Genomic DNA, 21,571 nt, shown 5'->3' with positions numbered 1-21,571 from the left:
CCCTGACTGAAAAAAGTTTGAAAAAAAAAACCACTCAGGAAAACGTTTTTGGCTCAAATGAGGAAATTTGTATATGCACTGGATATTAGCTCATATTATGGATATTGTTAATTTTTGTTAAGTGTAGACAAATAAGGCAAGTATGGCAAAATGTTAACAACTGGTAAATCAAGATGGAAGGTACAGAGATGTTCTTTGTTCTCGGCTTTTAACATTCTTCGATGTCTGAAAACTTTTGTAAAAAAAATGTTGAGGGAAAACAAAAGCAAATGGTTTATTTTAGTGGTTCCCACAGGTCAGATGGGCTGAACCACCATCACCTGAAAAAATTTTTTTAAATAAAATTCTGAGTTCTAAGCCTAAACTCAGAGTTAGAATCTTAAAGATGCTTCCCAGGCCTATTATGATATACATCCAGGTTTATGAACTCAAAATTAACTCACTGACAATTTGGTCAATGGGCTAAATAGGAATCGTCTATTTCTTACTTGTTGGAGTAGGTGTCATACAATCCCACTTTTCCATCATCAGTTCCAAAAGCTAAGCAGCCTTCCTTGGTTGGGTGCCAGCAGAGCTACAAAAAAATGAGGAAAGGGGCAGTGTTAAGGGAATCCTTAGGTTATACTTCAAGTGTTCAGCTGGAAAACTTTCTTGTTCTTTCTGTCTTCTAATTTTAAAAGTAACAAATTCTCATTATTTAAAAGAGAGAAACAAAGAAGTATTAAAAACAAAGTAAAAGTCACCTGTAATCTCACCATCCAAACACCCCATTGCCAATTCTGTATCTTTCTAGACATTTTTTGTGGTTGAACTTTATATATAATTGAAAAAACAAAAATAGGTTCAAACATTTAAATGATGTGCATGATACATTGTTGAGTGGGGAATAAAAGATTCCAGAACAATTCAGAAAATATGATTCTATTCATCATTAACAAAGCTTGGAAAGATACATCACAAACTGTCGACAGTGGTTCTCTGGATGATGGAAGTGGGAGAATGGAGTCAAGGGTGGGGTAGGAAACATTTTTTGCTTCCTACACTTCTGTACTGTGGTTTTCGTTTTGAATCACAAACCTTTATTGCTTTTAGACTAAATAGCCACAACAAAGATATCACTTCGAAGAAAAACAAAAAAATTATACGTATTGTTTTGTAATCTGCATTCCATGTTTTGTAATTTGCATTTTTCATGAATCATTAACATTTTCCCACATCAAAGAAAGATCTACATTATCACTTTTAATAGTTTAATACTATTCCCCATGTGGTTACAATTTAATGTATCTCCTATGAATACACATCCAGGTTATTTCTAATTTCTTACTATTAGAAAATAGTGTGACTTGAACAAAAACTTAATTTTACAAACAAAGCCAAATTTCTGAATTAGGAGGCATGTAATGGGCTTGGTCAGAGAGAGTCCTTCTGCTGTTCCACTTTCAAATTGCATCGAAAATACCCTTGAAGAAGTCTGAATTCCCAATAGAGTTCATTTATATGAATAGGTATTCTCTAAAAGAGAATTAGTTATTTGAAAAAAGTTTGTGGCAAGCTCAGAGAAAGCTTCCTTACCGCTGTAACCTTGGACTTGACACCCTGCCAAAAAATTTTCACATCATAGTTGTTCTTTATGGAGAATGTATTCCATATACGGATCATGCCATCACCAGCGCCTATCGCCAAACAGCCTGTGTCTACAGGAGAGAAAGCCAGACTGTAGGCAAACCCACCAAGGGAAGGCAGGGTCCAGCAGCACTCCAGGGTGGCCATGTCCCAACATTTTACCTGAAAAGATGAAGGGTTAGGGTCTTTATAAAGAAGGTCAGAGAAACAGGGAAAACAATCAACACTTCAAATAGGATGGGCTCAGAATACATCAGGATAATGTAACTTAACTATTCCAGTAGGAATGAGAAAAAAATAATCAGTTATAAATTGTAGAGCTCAGAGGGATCTTAGAATACATTTATTCCCTAAGATGCCAAGTGAATAGAGAGCACAATAAACTAGAACCCAGGCTTCCTATTTCCCAGAGTTCAGTGGCCTTTCCACTCTACTGTATCACTGTATTACAGCATTGGTAATTTTCTCATTTGGCAGACTCAAAAAAAAAAAGATACAGGTGCCTCAGGACAGTGGAAGAATCAGAGTCGTTATCTTCAAAAGCAAAATATTTTATCATAGCCAGTGGAAGAGGAGTGCTGAGTTTTTAATCGTCACTTGTTTAACAGTGACTTGGAAGAGAACGGTCTGTCAAACAAGCCTAGCTTATTGTAAAACAGAAAGGTGTCTCAAGTAAAGCCGACTGTCTCTTACAGAGACTGTGCCAAGAAGGGATGGCTCTGCTACCTGAACGACAGACGAGGGTATCTGAAAGCTAAGGCTTGATGATCTCGCACAGCCTTCCATGGACACATCTACTCTTCCTTGTTGTACCTGCTTTAGCAAAAAGGCATCTTGGTCGTTTCTCAGCTTTCCCCTACTTTTCTGCTGCTAATGTATTTAATGCCAATCAGTAACAGTAACTCTGAACCTGGAACGCGGGGGCAAGGTGAGGTGTGAGAAATATTGTACGGTTTGAAAAAGCCCTCTAATCCCATGCAAGTCCTCAATCACTGCTGTACAGTGCTGAATGCAAAATAAGCTGTTCTTACATCTCTGTCCATTGATGTGGAAAGCAGCAGCTGTTTGTCATCTTCAGTTTGTAGAGGACATAAATTAAACACAATTCTTGAATGATTCTGCCCTTCTGATGAAGCACTAAAGAGGGTATATTTCCGTCTCCAAGACTGAGTGAGATCCCATAGTAGCAGTTCGCCTCTGTGAAGGAAAAACAAGTATTAGTTCTCTTTCATGAGCAATCTGAAAACAAGTGATTTTGGGCCAGAGAGTGTGGGCCCTCAGCTGCAAAATAATTTGTTCATTGTTCCTTTAAGGAGATAAAAATTACATATTCTGAAATAGGCACAAAATAATCTCTGGAAAAACACACACAAAAACAAAAAAAAGTCACTGCCTATGGGGAGGGGAACCAAGTAGTGAAGACAGAGGTGGAGAGGGAGCTTTGGAGTTCCCTGGTGGTCTAGTCATTAGGACTTGGTGCTTTCACTGTGGCGGCCCAGGTTCAGTCCCTGGTTGGGAAACTGAGATCCCGCAAGCTGTGTGATGTGGCCGAAATATTAAAAAAAAAAAGGGAGCTTTACTATATCCTTTCATTCTTTTTGAATCATACAGTTTTACTGGACTACCTTTTGAACAGATTTTCCTGAAAGCTTTAATTATAAAATGCCACCATAATTTGCAGAGCCACAAAGGCTTTAAGACATAGTATGTCTTTTTTGGAGCAGTGGGGATAGTTGGGATGTGACTAACACTTTGGGGTATTTCTATATGCTTTGCCTGTATTACCTCATTTAAAAGCAGGGAACTTGTCTGTTAAATTCACTTATCATCTCAAGCAACTAGAAGCTGGTGCTCAATAAATTTTGCTTAATGAATGGCCATAATCATCCTAAGAGAGAGGAAACACTTATATCCTCCCCTTTTTTCATGTGAAGTCACTGAAGCTCAGAAAAGTGAAGGGTCTTGCTTATGAACAGCCGGTAAGTAACAGATTGATTCTGAAATTCAGTTCCGCCTGACTTCAGAGTCCACACTTAACCACCAGGCCGTACTTATTTGATCTTTTCACAACTCTTATTAGACAGCACAGGTATTAGTTCCATGATTTTTCCATTACAAATGGCCCATTATAATATAAACCTAAGTCACTGCTTTCTCCATCTTCTGTGTCTAGAAAGAAAGGCCTAGGAATTCCTGAGGCTAGACAGAACAAAATATGTCAGAGAGCATGACCAAAAAGACTTACCCAAAACTGCTGGATACCAGCTGTGTTGGCTGACCCTTGGGCCAATGGAGTGTCAACCAAAGGCGCTCTTTAACAGTTGGGTCTATACCCCCTCCTCTTCTCTTCAGAAAGGGCAATTTCAAAGTCGTCACCACTGCAGATTAAAAGAAGGTCCATGGACAGTCAAGACAATGAAAGTACATGCATGAAGCCAGCAGCAGTTCACAACACAGTTCATGTTTAAAAGTTTGTTAGTTTGGTTGCTTAGAATTCAGACCTCATTTTCTCATGGAAATTTACGCATATAGTGGTAAATACTAGTCTAGCACATTTTGGTCAAACAAGCTCTTACAGGCTGTCTCGGCAACTTAAACATTAAGAATACGGTGTGGGGCTTTCCTGGTGGTGCAGTGGTTGAGAGTTCGCCTGCCAATGCAGGGGACGCGGGCTCGTGCCCCGGTCTGGGAAGATCCCACATGCCGCGGAGCGGCTGGGCCCGTGAGCCATGGCCGCTAAGCCTGCGCGTCCGGAGCCTGTGCTCCGCAACGGGAGAGGCGGCAACAGTGAGAGGCCCGCGTATTGCAAAAAAAAAAAAAAAAAAAGAATATGGTGTATCTGGGAAAATGAGGTTCCAACTGGGATTGAGAACCCAGGTGGTAACACAACCCAAGATTCTTCAAAGTTGGAAGGACAGAGAGTAGGACTCCATCTTCTAGCTGGCAAGAAATCCAACAACGGGGACAAATTTGGCAGTTGCGGTGGTAAGTTCTCCACTCCTGACATGCTACTGACCAGATGTTCTTAGTCCCTACTGTGTATGAGAACTACCACTCGCGCTTCTAAAAATACATATGCCAGGGCTCTACCCCTAGAGATTCTGATTCAGCAGATTCGAGGTGGGGTGTAGGCACCTCCCGCTGATTCTGCTGCATGACCAGAATTGAATACCATTGTATTAGACATCTGTAAGTTCAGAGATTACCCTTTTGGAGGGATTCCTAGCCCAATGTTGTCCCTACTAGGGAGTATCAGCCAAAGTGTGTCCAAAAGCAGTCCACAAACCTTAAAAAATTCTGCTTTCCAAAATTATACTAGTAGGTACCACTGACTGAACCCTAACTATGTGCCAAGCACTGTGCTACTTGCTTTACGTGTACTAATGCATTTGGACAAAGATGAAAAAACTTCCATGGTTTTACATAAATTGGAGAAAGAAGCCTGCTGTAAAGAGAAAAGCTAGATTTTTACTGTAAAGGTAGAATTCAGTCTGCCTGGAGTTCCTCTCAATCTATTCAATATAAACTTAAGGTAAAAGTTCTGTTCGAAGAGAAGTTTGGGAAAGCTTATGACTGAGGGTCTCTGTGATTTGGGTAAAGTGAGCTTTTACATTTAAACAGGTACTTCTATATTAGGTATACATTATTAATTCTGCATTTGTGCATTAAAAGCTCTAGCTCTAAAAAAAAAAAAAAAAAAAAAGCTCTAGCTCTAGAGATCTTTTCCATTCCTTTGATCCAGGCCTTGCCAAGTTCAGATATTCCCATTCTCATAATAAACATCTTGCCCTCCAGGCCAGACAGTGATCTTTCTGTGAATGCAATAGAAAACCTCATTTCCAACACCAAAGCCAGATGTTCAGAGTGCAGAGAGCTCTAGCCCAGGCTAAAACTTTCTGGATAGAAAAGTAAAGAACTGCTTTCTGACAGATGACACACACTGAGGATAACAAGAAATAATAAGCTTCTACTTCTACTGGATTGATAATAGGTTATATCACAAAGGAAATGTTAAATGTCAGTCTTACCTCGGCCTCTAGAGCAGCTCCAGATACGAATGGTCTGATCTTTGCTTCCAGTGGCTAAGTAGCAGCGTTTTTTTACTGGAGTTTGTGCTATAACTTTCCCATTGGGGATTTCAAGTTCTTCTAGGGTAGAGATGGTAATTTTGTTTTTAGTTTGCATTAAACATGCACTTATCAAAGAAAAATTAGTTTACAAGGGTTCCTGAAACTTAGTTACTGTTTTCATAGATTTGATCTGTAAAATCTAGTTTTAAACATAATTCAAATTGTACTATTCTACCTAGTTTGTTCTTTAGGTCTAAAGAGTACTGAACCCTCTTAAATCATCTCTACCTGAATTTTCCTCTTGATTTATGAATAAACAATCTTCACCAGGCAGGGGGCACCAGGCTATGGAATGGATCTCATCATCGTGGCCTCGAAGCCTGTGTATAACTTCTCCTTTCTTGCTGATGTCAATTATAACCACTATGCCATCCTTGTAGCTAAAAAACGAGAGTTAGAAATATTACTGAAAAATGAAGACAGACTGTCTTTCTAGGAAACATTTTGGCTTAGGAGTTATTGTGCATTTCTAAAAGTTAAGTGCATTTGGGGTGGGGGGAAGGAAAAAGAGCAAGAAATAATCTTGTTCTGTCCTTATTCCAAAGTACTTATTTCATGTTTTCCAGTTTTTAAAAAAACCCTCCCCCATGCCAAACTCCTGGCATTAAGTTATACTATACACATTGCCTGTCACGAAGCTCAAACAGTGGACCATGCCTGTGCCCAAGGGGAACTTACAGAAGAATAGTTCTGACAGGGCCCAGCAATTTCCCTAATTGGAAATGAATTTGTCCTCATAAACTAAAAATATCTCCTTCCTTTTACAAATGATCTTACTTTTCTAACAAAAGCTGCAGAATTCTAACTTCTAGATCTGGATATTCCAAGGCTGTCATTTTTTGAATTCGGAAGAAACTTAGAAATTGTAATAGTTTTGTTTTTTCTTTTTTAACGATGAAGTATTTCAGATACAAGAAATATCTACTCTCTAGCTTAAGAAAAAAAATATTACCAATACAGTTGAAGTCCTCTGTACATCCCACCCCAGTCAAACCTCTCTCCCTTTCTTCCCCAGAGGTAAACTGCTATTCCTAAATTTTGTGTTACATTAATCCTAGCCTTTCTTTGTATATATTCCTAAATAAGATACAGAATTACTTTGTACATTTAGAAACTTCATATAAATGGTATCATGTTGTCTGTTTTTCTGTAGCTTGCTTTTTTTCACTCATTCTTGTTGTGAGTCATTCATGTTGACACATGTAACTCTAGTTCCTGGTCAGTTGTTTATACTATTGCATAGTACTCCACCGTATGAATATACCACAAGTTTAGTTACTCATTTTCCTTTTGAAGGGCTTCCATTTTTTTTCTACCATTACAAACAAAAAATGCTATTAAGAATTTTATACACACTTAAGCCAGTTTCAGGTTTGATGCCTAGTAATAGGATGGTAAGATATACACATTTTTGCTTTACTATAAAGTGCAAAATTGCTCTCCAAAGTGGACATACCTGTTTACATTTCCTATACACTAGACGGTCCTACAGGGAAAAATACCACTACAGCTTTATTTATTTTTCTCCTTTTGTTAAAATTTTTTTTTCCCCATTACAGCTTTATTTAAAAAACATGAAATCATAGAATATATCAAATCTTTGAAGACACAGACTTTGAAAACCATCAAGATATATAACCTAATAGTCATGTGATCAACCTGTTTTACAATTTCAGTCAAGACTTCAGGGACTGTTTTGAACCTCTAAAAACAAATTCTGATTCAATCCTCTTTGATTGTCTTGCACCTGAAAGACTCTTCTTGTGAATTCCTGCTCATCTTTCAAGGTCAGTTTGATTCACGCTTCTCTGACCCCTGCCTACCACCCTTTCTGCTCCCTCTCTTGTACTCCCACTGAGACAATGCTCCCATTTCATGGAGACCTCCTATCACAGACCCCTTCCATTTTCACTGTTAACTCACCCACACCTGTCTTCCTGTCCTTTGCCCCATGCAGTGCAGATTTTATGATCCATCATTATATTCACTCCTTAAAAAACACCCTTATCTCCTTTGTTCCCCCTTTCTCTCAGGGGTATTTACTCCACAAAACCCCAAACCTGGTTGAATCCCACCATTTCCTTTCTCAGCCAGTTTGAGAAGTTTACTTAAAATTCATGACCACAATCCTTGGCTTGGCACTCAACCAGGACCACAGGACCTGCAGTTTCTCTCAGTAAGTTCATTTTCCTCTTCTCTGAGATGACTGTTTACATACCCTCTTCCTGCATCCAGCTCCTTCCCCACCCTGAACTTGACTCCACCTCTTTGACTTCTTCTCCACCTCTTTCTGCCTCACTAAGAAAATCAGCAGCCATCAGAATGAAACACCCTCCTCTTCCAACAAGATCTGTGAACCTTCTTGCACCTATTTCCACATTCTTAGCTGTTCTTTCTAATTGTGGCCTGGATCCAGTTTCCTCTTGACCTCCTGTTATCACTCATGCATTCTTCACTGTTCACCCCTGCCACAGGCTCCCCCTTTTCTGCCTCAGCATCAGCATAAAAACATGCCTTTGTTATCTTCCATTTAATACTCCCTTGACCCCCATACACCTCCTCTGGCTTCATGTCTATATGCACATTGTCACAACAAACTGTGGAAATGTTGTCTACATGTGTATCTACCTCACCTCCCAGTCTCTTGAATCCACTCCAGTTGAACTTTCTCCTCCTACATTCTTGTGCTTATGTCTAGTATTCAAACTAGAGAGACTGAACATCTTTGGGAGAGAAGTAAATGGAGTGGTGAAGGAGAGGGGATTGTGCTCTCAGGCAGCTCATGTGAAACAACCTTGGGGATCACTGGGGAGACAGATCCCAATGCCAGATCGCTTTCCCAATTGAGTGGGAGAGCTGAGAACCAGACACAGAGCTGAGTCACTTGACACTTTGGGAGTAAATGTTATAACCAAGGGTAAGTATGGAGGGAAAAAAGATGAAAGAGGACATTTCTGACATTTGGAGGTTGACTGAAGAAATCAGATATGAAGAATGAGTAAAGTACAGTATCATGGAAACCAAGGAAACAAAAATAGAATGGGAGAGACAAGGAGGACCCAGAGGTCACAAGAATAAATGATACCAGGGGTGAAGGGAGAGTGGTTAGTACCTGTAAATGGTTTCCTCTGAAGAATAAAGGGACAGGAGAAGGTAAAGAAAATGCAAAATAAGATCATAAACAAAAATAGATCATCAGTGCAGATGGCACAGTACTTACCCAATGGCTACTAAATCTTCATGATGAGGTGAGCAAGTAAGACAGAAAATTGTCCTGGGTTCTATAAAGAGGTGCTGGCTGTCATTTCTGTTAAGCCAGTAACAGAAAACTACTCCTTTTTCATCTCCAGATACCAGTAAATCCTTTACTAGAGGAGACCAATGCAATGCTGATATTGTATGCTTTAAAACAAAACAAAGATATCTTTGCTTTTCATTTGTCAATGCTCAACTTTTTTTACTTAGTTTTTAACCTGTATAATGCTAGGCACATTATAGGTACTTAATAAATACTGTTAGGACCACTTGTAGAGCAAGACTACATTATAACCAAATGAAAGGAGAATTTAGGCTACTGGGGATCAAAAAGCCATTTAAAAAATTTCTTCCTTTGATAGATTAATGCAAAGTTCTTACTAAGATTAACTGAGTCCTTTCCTACATTCTCTAGGTAGGTATATCAATTAATCATCTAGTTTGGAAACAAGTTTCATTCACTTACAGTTTATATCAGGAGTCTTTTTCATGGTAAAGTGCCAGAGAGTAAATATTTCAGATTGTGTGGGCCATACTGTCTCTGTTGTAACTACTCTGCCACGGTAGTGTGCAAGCAGCCAATACTTAAAATTGTAGACAGTACTTAAATGAATGACTGTGATTGTATTCCAATGAAAGAATTCGCCAAAGCAGGCAGCAGTGCAGTTTGCTGACCTCTGATTTATATGTATCTCCTTCCAAAAAAGTTTTGAGGTACCTTACAATATAGAGCTTCTAATCTAATGAACAAACACAATTATAAAAGTTACCTTGCACAGATGAGCTAGCAAAACTATACTTGAAGGAAGAGAACTCTGGTACAGATAAATAATAATGGTCTGAGAAACCAGCAAGTCATGGTACCTGATGGAGCGCATGTTCCGTCACAACTGTTTTTGTCTCTACATCCCAGATTTTCACAGTCCCGTCATCAGAGCTGGTGGCGCAGAGGTTGTATTGACCCGGGTGATGACAAAACGTGAAGCCAGACACCCTTTCGGTGTGTCCCACCAACTCCCCTATGACTTCAAGCAAAACCAGACTCCAGATTAAAGTGCTACCTAGGATTCCAGGCAGAATCCTTCTGTTGTTAGATGGTGATTGGGGCCTCACTTATCCCATGGAGTAACAAACATTTCCAGGGACTCACAATCAGAAACCCCAACTGCTGGTATTGGCTCTGCCACCTGACTTCAGACAAGTCTTTTTAACTTCTTGGGTCTCAGTCTTCTCAACTGTAAAATAGCATTCATATCACTTGATGTGCCTAGTTCTTAGGCTGAGGAGCAGCTCAAGTGAAGAATGTAAAAGGGATTCCTATTTAGATCTGGCCAGAAGTCATTTGGAAAAGAATAAGTATCTGGCATACCATATCCCAAGGCATAATCAAAACCTAGTTTAGAGCCTGAAAGCATCCGGCTCAAGTCATTCATCTTACAGAAATGAGTATCATATATTTGCAGGATCTCTCTTAGGACCTGGAGCTGTAGGCAGCACCCAACCCCAGGAAGGCTCTCAGGGGGCCCGCACGCACTGGGTTGGGGAGGAAGGGCTAGGTGTTATAAATTCCTGGCGAGACACATGGATAACTCTTCAGTAAGCCAGCGGATCCACGTGAGAGCGCCAGGAGGCGGGACCACTCAGCCGCAGCGTGGTGTACAGCCAACCTCGGAGACCGGGACACGACTCAGTTTGGATGACTGTGAGCGGACCCTTCTCCCTGCCCGCGTCTCAGTTTCCCCATCAATAGAGAGGGGGGTGGCTGGACACGCCCACTCGGCGCCCCCGGGGAACGCAATTAGTGCAGGAAGGCTGGGGCCAAGAGGTGGGGAATTACCTCGAAATGGAGACGTCCCTGGGATCACGTCCGCTCCCGGGCCCACGCGGACAAGGAAGACAGAGGTCCGCGCCGCGAAGCCGAAGAGGCCCCCGGGCACGGCATCGCTGCATCGGGAGCAGTACCAGTTAGGGGAGGGCGGCAGCGTGCGCGGTTCCTGTCCCATGATCACGAGCAACCGGGAATGAGGCAGACAGTTCGTAGCCCTACGCCAGAGACGGGAAGGGGGCGGGGTTAATTTAGAGCCCCGCCTCCTGGGGCACGCCGCTACGGCGCGCGCGGAGGTCCAGGTCTCACTGCGCGCGCCGCTCCTGTGGCCTCGGGGCTGGGAAAGGCTGGGCCCTGCGGGCGGCTTTTTGCTCCATCAATGCCGCCTGCGGCTGGAGGGTCTGGTGCTGCTTGTTAGGTATTCTCACTTGCTACAGCAAGGAAGGTTAATTAAGAGGTTAGAATGATGGAGTCACCTCCCCGCACTGCTGGTTTATTCTCTGGACCTGTTCAACCCTGTCCCATCAAATATTTTTTTAAAGCTATGTGCCGAGGCGCCTTGGTAGCTCTGGAGATGCTTTAAACGTATCTACAAGAAGACAATTAATAAAAAGATAAAAGTTCGAATCAGAAATCAAAAACAAGGGTTTCTGCAACTGGGTGGAAATTCTGGCTCTGGTTTTTGATACTCAAGAAGCAGCAGAATAGAGTGACTCTCTTTTGATCTGATTAAGTGCCAACTCTATGAAGGGACTGTTCGTGTTAAGTGCTGTGGAGGAAAAAGAACCAAAGTTTCCTTCCAACTCAAACGTCCTAAAATGCTCAGTTCTGCGCTTACACTCTTCTACTCCGTATTGCTTGTTTGCATTGGATACCAGGAACTCTTGCATATGTAGCAAACGAAACCAGAGCTATCTATGCTAATGAAAAAATATATATATATACACACATACATTTACTTATTCGGATGTGGGTAGGAGCACTAACTTTGGAGGCACCCAACCCTAGACTGACCACTGTTTTTGCCAGGTATTATCTGAGAGACGTTAACCTATCCTAAATCTTTTTTCTCAATTGAAGACCTGATAATACAGGTCTAGTTGGATTGCTGTGAGGAATACACGAGATTTAGTGAAATGCCTGCTGGCCATATATGGTAGCAAGTTCCTGCTGATTATTAACCCTTATCTCTTGGAGGTCAACCTGGAGATTAGCATCATACTTTGTATTTGAACTGTTCTTTATTTTTATTTATTTATTGAAGTATAGTTGATTTGCAATATTAGTTTCAGGTGTATAATATAGTGATTCACAATATTTAAAGATTATACTCCATTTAAAGTTATTATAAAATATTGGCTATATTTCCTGTGTTGTACAAAATATCCTTGTAGCTTATTTATTTTATACATAGTAGTTTGTATGTTTGTTCTTTAAAAGAGCTTTCACACAATCTCTAGTGATCTTCACAAGCCTGTGCCGTAGGGATACTTAGTTCTTTTGAGAAAACTGAAGCCCTCCCAGGTTAGTTGGCTTGGTTCACGGACTCTGTTTTCCAAATCCTTTCAGACCACTTGTGAGGTGAGGCTTCGCAGTTTTTCTGGATCCCGACGAATTTTCGGAAACTCGCTAGTCTTTGACCTTTGTTAAGTAATTCTTTCCCAAGCAAGGCTTAAGCGCCGGCCGCGTGTTCACGGTCTCCATGACAACACCTCGGGTGTCAGTTGCGGCTCGGTCTCGCGATAAGAGGGGGTTAAGTCCGGAGAATTGCGCATGCGTTTTGCCCATACGGCCTCTGAACTGGGAGGCTTCCGTAGAGGGCGGGAGAAAGATGGCGGCGGCAATACTGGATCGTATGGGTAAGGATTTCTTGGTGGAGGGAGGGAGTGAGGTGGGAGTGTGAATTGACGGCGTGTGTTGATATTGCAGGTGCGTTATGGATGCAGAATCTGAGGGGGAAGCTGGCCTTGGGGTAAGTCTTTCGCCTCGGAGTTGGGGAAGGGTCCAAGCCTTAGTCTTACTAGTCTCAGTTAGTTAGAGCCTAAGTGCCAGGCTCTGCTTTAGGCTCTGAGGCTAGCGAGTGAGACAGCCAGTCTCTGCTTTGCTACCCTGTGTTTTCACCGCCGTATTGCATAGCCCTGCGGGTATCAGGATTATCTATGACCGAAGAGACGTTGTAAATGTCTTTTCTGAACACTTTTTTTTTGATCTTTTTGGATATGGTTAGATTCTCCCGCCCAAATTGGGAGCGTACTTTTCTAGTTATCTCTGTAATTATTTGCTTATTACGGGTAGGGACTGTATTGTAGACAGGTGCGGTTTACATCGTGCCTGACATTGTTAAAATCTTCGTACGCCTTATCTCTTTCTCACAGCATCCTACGTAGTGTAGGTACTGCTATACCCATTTTTTCAGACAAGGAAATTGAAGCCCGCAAAGTAAAGTAAGTTGCCCAAGGTCCGTCAGTTACAGGAATTTTGAAGCTTTATACTATATTTTTAGAGCATTCTTTGACCTCAGGACAAAGCGTTAAGGTTAGGGAATGCAGCTGAAGTCAGTACTGGCAAGAGGCTTTCTCTGCTCCCTTCTTATTGTTCTTCTTCTGTAGTACAGCTGTGGCTCTTTGGAGGTTGATAATCTGATTGTAAATTTTCTGATCGATGTATTTGTTAACATTAATTTTGGTTTAGTCCATAGACTTTGGAGACAGATAAGTTGAGTGTGAGTCCACATTTTAACTGCGATTTTGGAAAAGTTACTTATTCTTTCTAAGCTTCAGTTATCTTCTATGATATGAGAGGAAAATTAGTACTACCTCATATATTTTTAATCAGGATTAAATGAGATAATGCTTATGAAGTGTTTTGTACAGTGCATGGTGTATAATAATCCCGCTCTAAATCTTAGCTTCCATTAGTGTTTTTATCATTATAAACTACTATTGAGTTCCCATTATATCTAGCTTTGTCTTAGATTCGGCTCGAGGGAGGAAGAGGTGGGCTACAGAAGAAAGTAGGAAGTACTGGCATTTAGGATTTGTCTTCACTGCTTTCGTAGATTATCTTATATCACCCTACCCCCAACCATGCTGATTTACTTACTTTTTCTGAGTATGCTGTGCCTTTACTTGTTTCTTGGTTTTTCATAATTTTCTCTCACTTTCTGTCAGTAACAGCAGTCCTCATTATTCAGACCCCTCTTTAACTGTTTCCCCTTCATGATCTCACTAAAAATGAAAGAAATCAATTTCTCCTTTCCTTTAGTATGTGTTCCTTAAATAATGGCTTCATGTATATGTGTCTGTGTCCTTTGCAACCTCGTGTATCCTGGACAGTTAGGGACACTTCTTGTTTTTTTTGTAGCTCCAGTATAGGGTCTTGCACAAAGTGAATATTTTGTTGATTTAAATTGTCCCGCACTGACTTATATTGGGAAGCTCTGAGCAAGTAACTAAAGCAGCTTGGCTTCAGTCTTGTCATCTGTGTAATACAAGAGGGTTGGATTTTGCTAGGTAGTCTTGGAGGCTCTTTCTAGTTTTGAAGTTATATAATTTTGCAAGTCCCCATGCTGAACTTTTTAGTGGGGAAATGACCACATGAAAACTAAGTAGAAAAGGCATAACTAATGCTTTTGATGACCGTGTAGAATTTTAGAGATATCTAATTCAGTGTTTGGAAACTTAATTACATATCAATTGCCAGACAGGTAATAGAAATGAATAAACTAGCAGAGGTGGTCTTTGTAAAAAGAGAGTGGTAGGGCCTGTGGCAGTCATAGAGTGCATTCCTCCTCTAAAGGCATTGAATTGGATTAAAAAAATGCTGCTGACCAAATAAAACTTTTCTGCAGGCTATATTTGGTAGCAGATTGACAATTTCCAACCTTTGAATTTCAAGTCTCCCATTTTACTCATGCATGCATTTGGGAATTTTTGTGACTTACTGAAGGTTACATGGCAAACCTAGGATCTAAACAAAAGATTCTCTGGCTTAAAATAGTGCTGTATCACATCCTGGGAGGGACTGAGTGATGAGCCCTGAAGGGGTTTGTCGGAGGAGTCTTTCTGGAAGAGGTGAGTTTAAGTTTAAAGAATGAAGAGTATATTTTGGTGGTTTAAAAGTTTGAAGGCACTGGTTACTAAGCTGTACATAGGTTAAAATTCTCCACAAGATAAACCAAGTTGGAAATGTCATGAATCGGTAGTTTGGTGGATAAATGATGAGAACAGTGTGATATATTTGAATAAATACTGGGCTTCAGGTGATAGAGCTGGATTTTAGGGCTCTGTCAGGGACAGGTATTGCGGTCTTGGGCCATTTGTTTAACTTCTGTGAGGCTCAGTTTCCTCATGTCAAAAAATGAGGATAATATTTAACTTCAAGGGTGGTTGTGAGAACTAAGAGACTAATACGTAAAATGTCTATTTTAGCGCCTAGGCACTGTGGAGGTGTTGACTGGGGATGATATTGCTGTGAAGTTGTTTGAGAGGAATCAGATTTAATGCTGGAACCAATCAGTAGTTTTTCAGCACTCTTAGATGAGATTACATATTTCATCTATCAGCCCTACTTTTGTAGAACAACTGGCAGGAAGATAAGAAACTGAAATATACATTAGCCTATTCAGTTGAGTCACTCCTAAGACACTTTTCCAGTGTAAGGGGTAGCCATTACCTCTTGTTTTCATGCATCCATGCTTTCAGTGTTCTGAGTGCCATGGCCAGCAGATTTGACAGCCCCGCTGATTTGTGCTCTCTTAAATAGATCTTATCCTATGATCTGAGGGCTTGTGATTCCTTGCCCTTTAGGACAGTGGTTCTTAAATTTGAGTCACAGACCTCTTTGAGAGTATGGCGAAAGCCACCAGAAATGTTCCCAGAAAAATGCATATCGCATTCATAGTTTGGCTTGTAATTTCATAACCCTTAGTATAGGAATCTTTGCACTGGGACATCATAACTAAACAAAAGGACAATAATGATACACAATAATAAACGTAACTACACAATAATGATTAGTGGTGTAAAGTATGTTGGAAAATGTGTCAGGCAGTGACCCTTGTGTTAATGGGTGAAATATTTTCCTCAATATATTTTGAGAAATTTCAGTCGTATAGGAAAGTTGAAAGATTACAATGTCCTTCAGCTGGATTCATCAGTTGTAAACATAACTCTATAAATATACATGCTTTTTTCCCTGAATCATTTGAAAGTGAATTGTACATGTTATGGTACTTTACTCCTAATCACTTCAGGTTGTATTTCCTGAAAGTGACAACAGTCCCCAAGAACCACAAACCATGATCAAAATGGTATAATTTAGTGATCTTTTATTTTAATGTTTTAGTTAAAAGGATTCAAATAGAAATCAAGTGTATGCTGACATTTACTTTTTTTTTTTTGAGGGGGGTGGGCTGCGCTGTGTGGCTTGCGGGATCTTAGTTTCCTGACCAGGAACTGAACCCGTGCTCCCTGCAGTGGAAGCATGGAGTCCTAAGCACTGTACCGCCAAGGAATTCCCTGACATTTACTTTTTTTCTTTTTTAGTTTATTTTTGGCTGCACTGGGTCTTCGTTGCTGTGCACGGGCTTTCTCTAGTTGTGGCAAGCAGGGGCTACTCTTTGTTGCGGTGCGCAGGCTTCTCACTGTGGTGGCTTCTTGTTGTGGAGCACAGGCTCTAGGTGCGCGGGCTTCAGTAGTTGTGGCGTGTGGGCTCAGTAGTTGTGGCTCGTGGGCTCTAGAGCACGGCCTCAGTAGTTGTGGCACACGGGCTTAGTTGCTCTGTGGCTTGTGGGATCTTCCTGGACCAGAGATCTAACCTGTGTCCCCTGCATTGGCAGGCAGATTTTTAACCACTGCACCACCAGGCAAGTTTCCTGACATTTACTTTTTTTTTTTTTTTTTTTTTCAGTACTTGGGCCTCTCACTGTTGTGGTCTCTTCCGTTGCGGAGCACAGGCTCCGGACGCGCAGGCTCAGCGGCCATGACTCACGGGCCCAGCCGCTCCGAGACATGTGGGATCCTCCCAGACCGGGGCACGAACCAATGTCCCCTGCATCGGCAGGCGGACTCTCAACCACTGCGCCACCAGGGAAGCCCCTGACATTTACTTTTGAAAAAAGAAAAATTGACCATTATTGAGGCTTGACAATAAGCCCTAAAATGGCCATGCATTAAAACAAGGAGACCTTATAGATGGACATTTTCAATTCCATAATATTTATGTTTGTTTAGTGAGTCTCTTGTTTATGTGACACTTCATTCCTTTGAAAGCACTCTCAGGACTCTTCTTTCAATCAGAGTTTGTATCTCCTTCATGTCTCACTCATGGATCTGAAAGGTTTCTGTATTAGTTTCTTAGGGCTGCTGTAAGAAATTACCCCAAACTGGGTGACTTAAAACAAATGAAATTTATTCTCCCACAGTTCTGGAGGCCAGAAATCCAAAATCAAGGTGTCAGTAGGGCTGTACTCCCTCTGGAGGCTATAGGGGAGAATCCATTCCTTGCCTCTTCCGGCTTCTCTCTGTCTTTACCTCACCTTTCCCTCCTTTTTTCTGTTTCAAAACTTTTTCTGCATCTTTCTCATTAAGAAAAACACAATTACATTTAGGGCCAAACAAGATAATCCAGGATAAGCTCCTCCTCTCAAGATCCCTAACTTAATTACCTCCTTTTCTATAGAATGTATTATTCACAGATTCTGGGAGTCAGGATGTGCACATATCTTTGGGGCCACCATTCAGCCCACTGTATTCTCTTTCAAAACAGGTCTATTGTATCATCTTCAGGTCCTTTTTTTCAGAAAGACGCCCTGTAAATCACACCTTTACTTTTGCTATGCCTTTAACCTGGAGTGCTCTTCTACCAGATTTCTGAATGTGGAAGTCCATACTTTGTTCAACCCTCAGCTCAAGTCCCAACTCCTTAAAGCCATCCTGATTACCCCAGCCCTCCTGTGACTTCTTCTGACATTGTAATGCCTGTTGCACATTATGGTTAATCCTTTATCTCTCTAACTGAATTTTAAGTCACTTGAGGGCTGGAATAGGTTTTATGTCTCTTTGCATTCCCATCACCTAGAATAGTACCTGTAGTACCGTATCCTTATTACTTGGTCAGTAAGTGTAAGTTGAACCATCAGTCAGCCTGAACAGATGCAAGTTGTAGTCTGAGAGATTGCCAGAAATGAGATTCAGGTTTTTCCACTCCAGTGCCAAGAAGGAATCCTAATGGCAAATTAAGTATAGGTACAGATTTCCAGCTTTATGTAATAGAATAGTTTATGCTGATTATACAAATTCTTTTAAGTATTCCTTAGGACAAAATGAGGGCTTTAGAAGCTGTATATACCCATGCAGTTAGTTACTCACTAGAATATGACTGTTATTACTCTGAATGATACAGTAGTGATCTGAAAGGTTTAATGCCTTATTTTCACATGATTATTGACACCAGAGGCTTTTCTGAGGGAAGGTGTTAGATCTGTGAACTAGGAAGTTGAACAAGAATACATTTATAAACTTTCTGATTTATCCTCAGATTCTTTTTAAAAATTGTTCTACTGAGAATTGTGACTTTTTAAATTTGTTCTCATCCCCTCTATAGTGGGCCAAACTCCCAAAAGTATATAAGTATAAATAAAAATAAAAATAAATGAATAAATATGTGCTATATCATGAAAAAGAAGAGTAACATGGGGGCAGGGAAGAATGAAACATTTTAGATAGCCGCTTTGGGGCTGTGCTAGCTTACCCCGAGAGGTTACAGATTGGAGATCTGTCTGATGAATCAAGCCTACAGATATGTTTTGTCTGTATGTTATATTGTGTTTAAAACCTTCTTTTTCAATCAGTGTTTAAAAAGTAGTAGCTTGCTCATAAAAATCTAGGTTTCTAGATTCTATTATGCATTGCAAAGCGTGGCAACAATTTTCTAGAGCAGAAGAGTGTACCACTCTTTAGATGGGATGTATATTCTTCAGTTTTCCTCATTTTCCAACCAAGTGTGAAATTTTTACATAGGTACCTATACCCAGCCCTCTTATTTATATTACCTGGCTGCCCCCTGTATTCTCTAATTCATTCTACAAATGTGTATGTAGTGCCTGCCGTGTGCCAGGCTATTCTAGCACTAGGAATTTTGTAGTGAACAAAGAACATAATCATTGCTCTCATGGAGTGTACAATCTAGTGAGGGAGGCAAATAATAAGTAAAATACAGAGTATATTAGATAGTGACAACTGCTTAGGAGAAAATGAGAGCAGAGAATGGGAATAGGAAGTGTGTGTATACAAGAGGGAGGTTGCAGTTTTAGATAGGAAAGACCTCATTAAGATAGCATTTGTGTAAAGATCTGCAAGAAACCAGGGAGCAGGCTGTCAAGGCACGCCAGCATCTGGGTAAACACCACTCTAGAGAGATGGGACATAAGTGCAAAGGCCCTGAGGAGGGAACATACCTAGTATGGTCAGAAGCGGTGAGTGAGGAGGGGAGGTCGTAGTAGGAGATGAGGTCAGAAGAAGGAATAGGAGATCATGTAGAGCCTTATGGATCATTGTAAGTACTTTGGTTTTTATTCTTAGTGAGATGGGAAACCATTGGTGGATTTTCAGTACAAGAGTGATATGATCGGACTTATGTTTATGGGTGGTGGCTCTTTCAGTGTTCAGAACAGACCAGAGTGGGGATGAGGAGCAAGGATAGAAGTAGAGACCACTGGATATTTCAAGTTTGAGATTATGGTGGCTTGGATTAGGGTGGCTGTGAATGTGGGTGAATGGTTGGATTCTGGCAGTGCATTAACAGCAGCTGACAGGACCTGTTGGTGAATTGGACGTGGGTTGTGAGAAAGAAGGGTGACACCAGGGTTTACGACCTGAGCAGATGGAAGCGTGGAGTCACCGTTTGCTGAGATAGGAAGACTTCCAGAGGAGCAAGTTGGGGAGACCATCAGGAGCTCGATTTGGGGCTTGTGAGTGTGAGGTAGAGACGTGAGGATGCAATTGGATATATGAGTTTGGAGTTCATAGAAGGCCTGCGGGTTTGGGAGCCATCAGTGTATGAACGGTATTTAAAGCCATGAGTCTGGTTGACTTCACTCTGAGAGTAGATAGAAAGCACAAGAGTCCAAGGATTTATTCCTACCTGAGGCAGCCAACATTTACAGATCAGGTTGAGGAGGACAAAACAAAGGAGACTAGAGAAGTGTCTAGAGAGGTGAGAGGAAAACCCAGAGTGTGTAGTGTCCTGGAACTCAAGTAAAGAAAGTGCCTCAAGGAAGAGCAGGTGACCAGATGTGATATTATGATTTATGACAAATAGGCCAAAATATATTTCTCATGTATATTTTGTCTTTGTCCATGGTTCTGGCTCACAGCTCCCAAAACCCTTGGAATTTCCTGAGCCATAGGGTTATGGCAGCTTCTTTTGTCATCATATTTGTTCTCTTGTCCTCAGTTTATGGCTTCAGAGCCATAAAGTGAAATGGGTGTCTTGTTATTCCTGACATGGCCCCTTTCCACCACAACTGGGTTTATGCTAATGAGGTGAATTTGGGGAAGCACCTAAGGATGGGGGTTTGTTGCTAGGGGAACCAACCATGAACAGAGGGGTGGAACTTTTAGTCCCACCACCTCCTGGTTTCCAGGGAGGGGAGAAGGACTGGAGGTTGAATCAGTTTCCAAAGGCCGATGAGTTAGTTAATCCTGCCTATGTAATGCAGCCTACATAAAAAGCCAAAAGGAGGGGGTTCAGAGAGCTTCTGAGTGGGGAACCAGAATGCTTCTATGTGTCACTGTGCTGGGCCCCAAGTTTCACGAAGACAGAAGCTTCTTTGTTTGGGACTTTGCCCTACATATCTCCTCATTTGGCTTTTGATTCATATCTTTTACTGTCTTTCATAAAAAATCAGTAATCTAGTGAGTAAATGGGTTTCCTGAATTTTGTGAGCTGGTGAAGCAAATTAATCAAACCCAAGAAGGGCATCATGAGAACCTCTTGATTTATAGCCAGTTGGTCAGAAGCACAGGTAACAACCTGAGCTTGTAATTGGCATCAGAAGTGGAGGGTGGTCTTGTGGGACAGAGCCCTTAATGTGATGCTGTCCCTAGGTAAAGAGTGTCAGAATTGAATTTAATTGTAGGACACCCAGCTGGTGTCAGAGCGTTGCTTAGTGGTGGTGTGAGGAATTTATTTTTGGCAGCACTGGGTCTTCATTGCTGTGCCTGTGCTTTCTGGAATTGTTGGGTAGTCAGAGAGCCCTTTTACCAGGGGTACTTAGATCATTCTCAGATGAGGACTGAGAATTGTCCACTGGATTTTACAACACAGGTATCTTCGATGACCTTGATAAAGCACTTTTGATGGCATGATGGGAGAGGGTTAAGGATGAATGGGAGGGCTGGAATTAGAGACAGGGAGTTTAGGTAACTCAGTCAAGGAGTTTTGCAGCAGTAGCTAGAGGGAGTTGGTCAGGGGACAGTTAAATTGGGAGATATTGGAGTATATTTGTTTGCTGATGGTAGTGTTCCAATAAAGAAGAAAAATTGATGATTTAAAGGGGGAAGAAAGAATTGCCAAAGCAGTGCCCTTGAGTAGATGGGAAGAAATGGGATCTAGGGAGCAAGGGATGAGATTGGTCCTGATTAGGGCATAGACTTGCATTCATAGTAACAAGTGAAGATAGTAAGTGTGTGTGGGTATGGATGCTGGTGGGTATATAGATTAGGTGGTGGGA

The 21,571-nt window shown here is 41.2% G+C and overlaps 3 protein-coding genes across 13 annotated transcripts in view; 2 read left to right on the top strand and 1 right to left on the bottom strand.

Moving 5' to 3' along the window:
• The window catches only part of CNOT8 (CCR4-NOT transcription complex subunit 8), a 48,852-nt gene extending 46,453 nt beyond the window's left edge, over positions 1-2,399 (top strand). Inside the window, exon 6 of the mRNA XM_049707839.1 lies at positions 2,322-2,399. Coding sequence (XP_049563796.1) covers positions 2,322-2,384 — 63 coding nt within the window. The 3' untranslated portion in view covers positions 2,385-2,399. The remainder of the gene's footprint in view (positions 1-2,321) is intronic.
• The window catches only part of GEMIN5 (gem nuclear organelle associated protein 5), a 45,223-nt gene extending 34,141 nt beyond the window's left edge, over positions 1-11,082 (bottom strand). The window contains exons 1-9 of one of the 4 annotated variants that reach the window (XM_004280994.3): positions 10,849-11,082; positions 9,876-10,036; positions 8,977-9,158; positions 5,985-6,136; positions 5,655-5,774; positions 3,872-4,004; positions 2,658-2,823; positions 1,576-1,788; positions 489-574 (exon numbers count right to left, since the gene is read on the bottom strand). In XM_004280994.3, the coding sequence (XP_004281042.1) occupies positions 489-574; positions 1,576-1,788; positions 2,658-2,823; positions 3,872-4,004; positions 5,655-5,774; positions 5,985-6,136; positions 8,977-9,158; positions 9,876-10,036; positions 10,849-11,014 (1,379 nt within the window). In that variant the 5' untranslated portion in view covers positions 11,015-11,082. The remainder of the gene's footprint in view (positions 1-488; positions 575-1,575; positions 1,789-2,657; positions 2,824-3,871; positions 4,005-5,654; positions 5,775-5,984; positions 6,137-8,976; positions 9,159-9,875; positions 10,037-10,848) is intronic. The other 3 variants (XM_012537165.3, XM_033407925.2, XM_033407926.2) reach the window with 3 other exon arrangements.
• Positions 10,578-21,571, top strand: part of MRPL22 (mitochondrial ribosomal protein L22) — a 36,329-nt gene continuing 25,335 nt past the window's right edge. For 2 of the 8 annotated variants that reach the window (XM_033407944.1, XM_033407943.1), the window contains exons 1-2: positions 10,578-10,713; positions 12,766-12,808. In XM_033407944.1, coding sequence (XP_033263835.1) covers positions 10,593-10,713; positions 12,766-12,808 — 164 coding nt within the window. In that variant the 5' untranslated portion in view covers positions 10,578-10,592. Of the gene's footprint in view, positions 10,714-12,580; positions 12,696-12,765; positions 12,809-14,835; positions 14,910-21,571 lie in introns of those variants that run through there. The other 6 variants (XM_049707845.1, XM_004280991.3, XM_033407942.2 and 3 more) reach the window with 6 other exon arrangements.

Source organism: Orcinus orca, chromosome 3 (genome assembly GCF_937001465.1).
Source record: "Orcinus orca chromosome 3, mOrcOrc1.1, whole genome shotgun sequence".
Classification (NCBI taxonomy): domain Eukaryota; kingdom Metazoa; phylum Chordata; class Mammalia; order Artiodactyla; family Delphinidae; genus Orcinus; species Orcinus orca.
The sequence above is the reverse complement of the archived record's forward strand: the minus strand, read 5'-3'. Positions and strand labels throughout refer to the sequence as shown.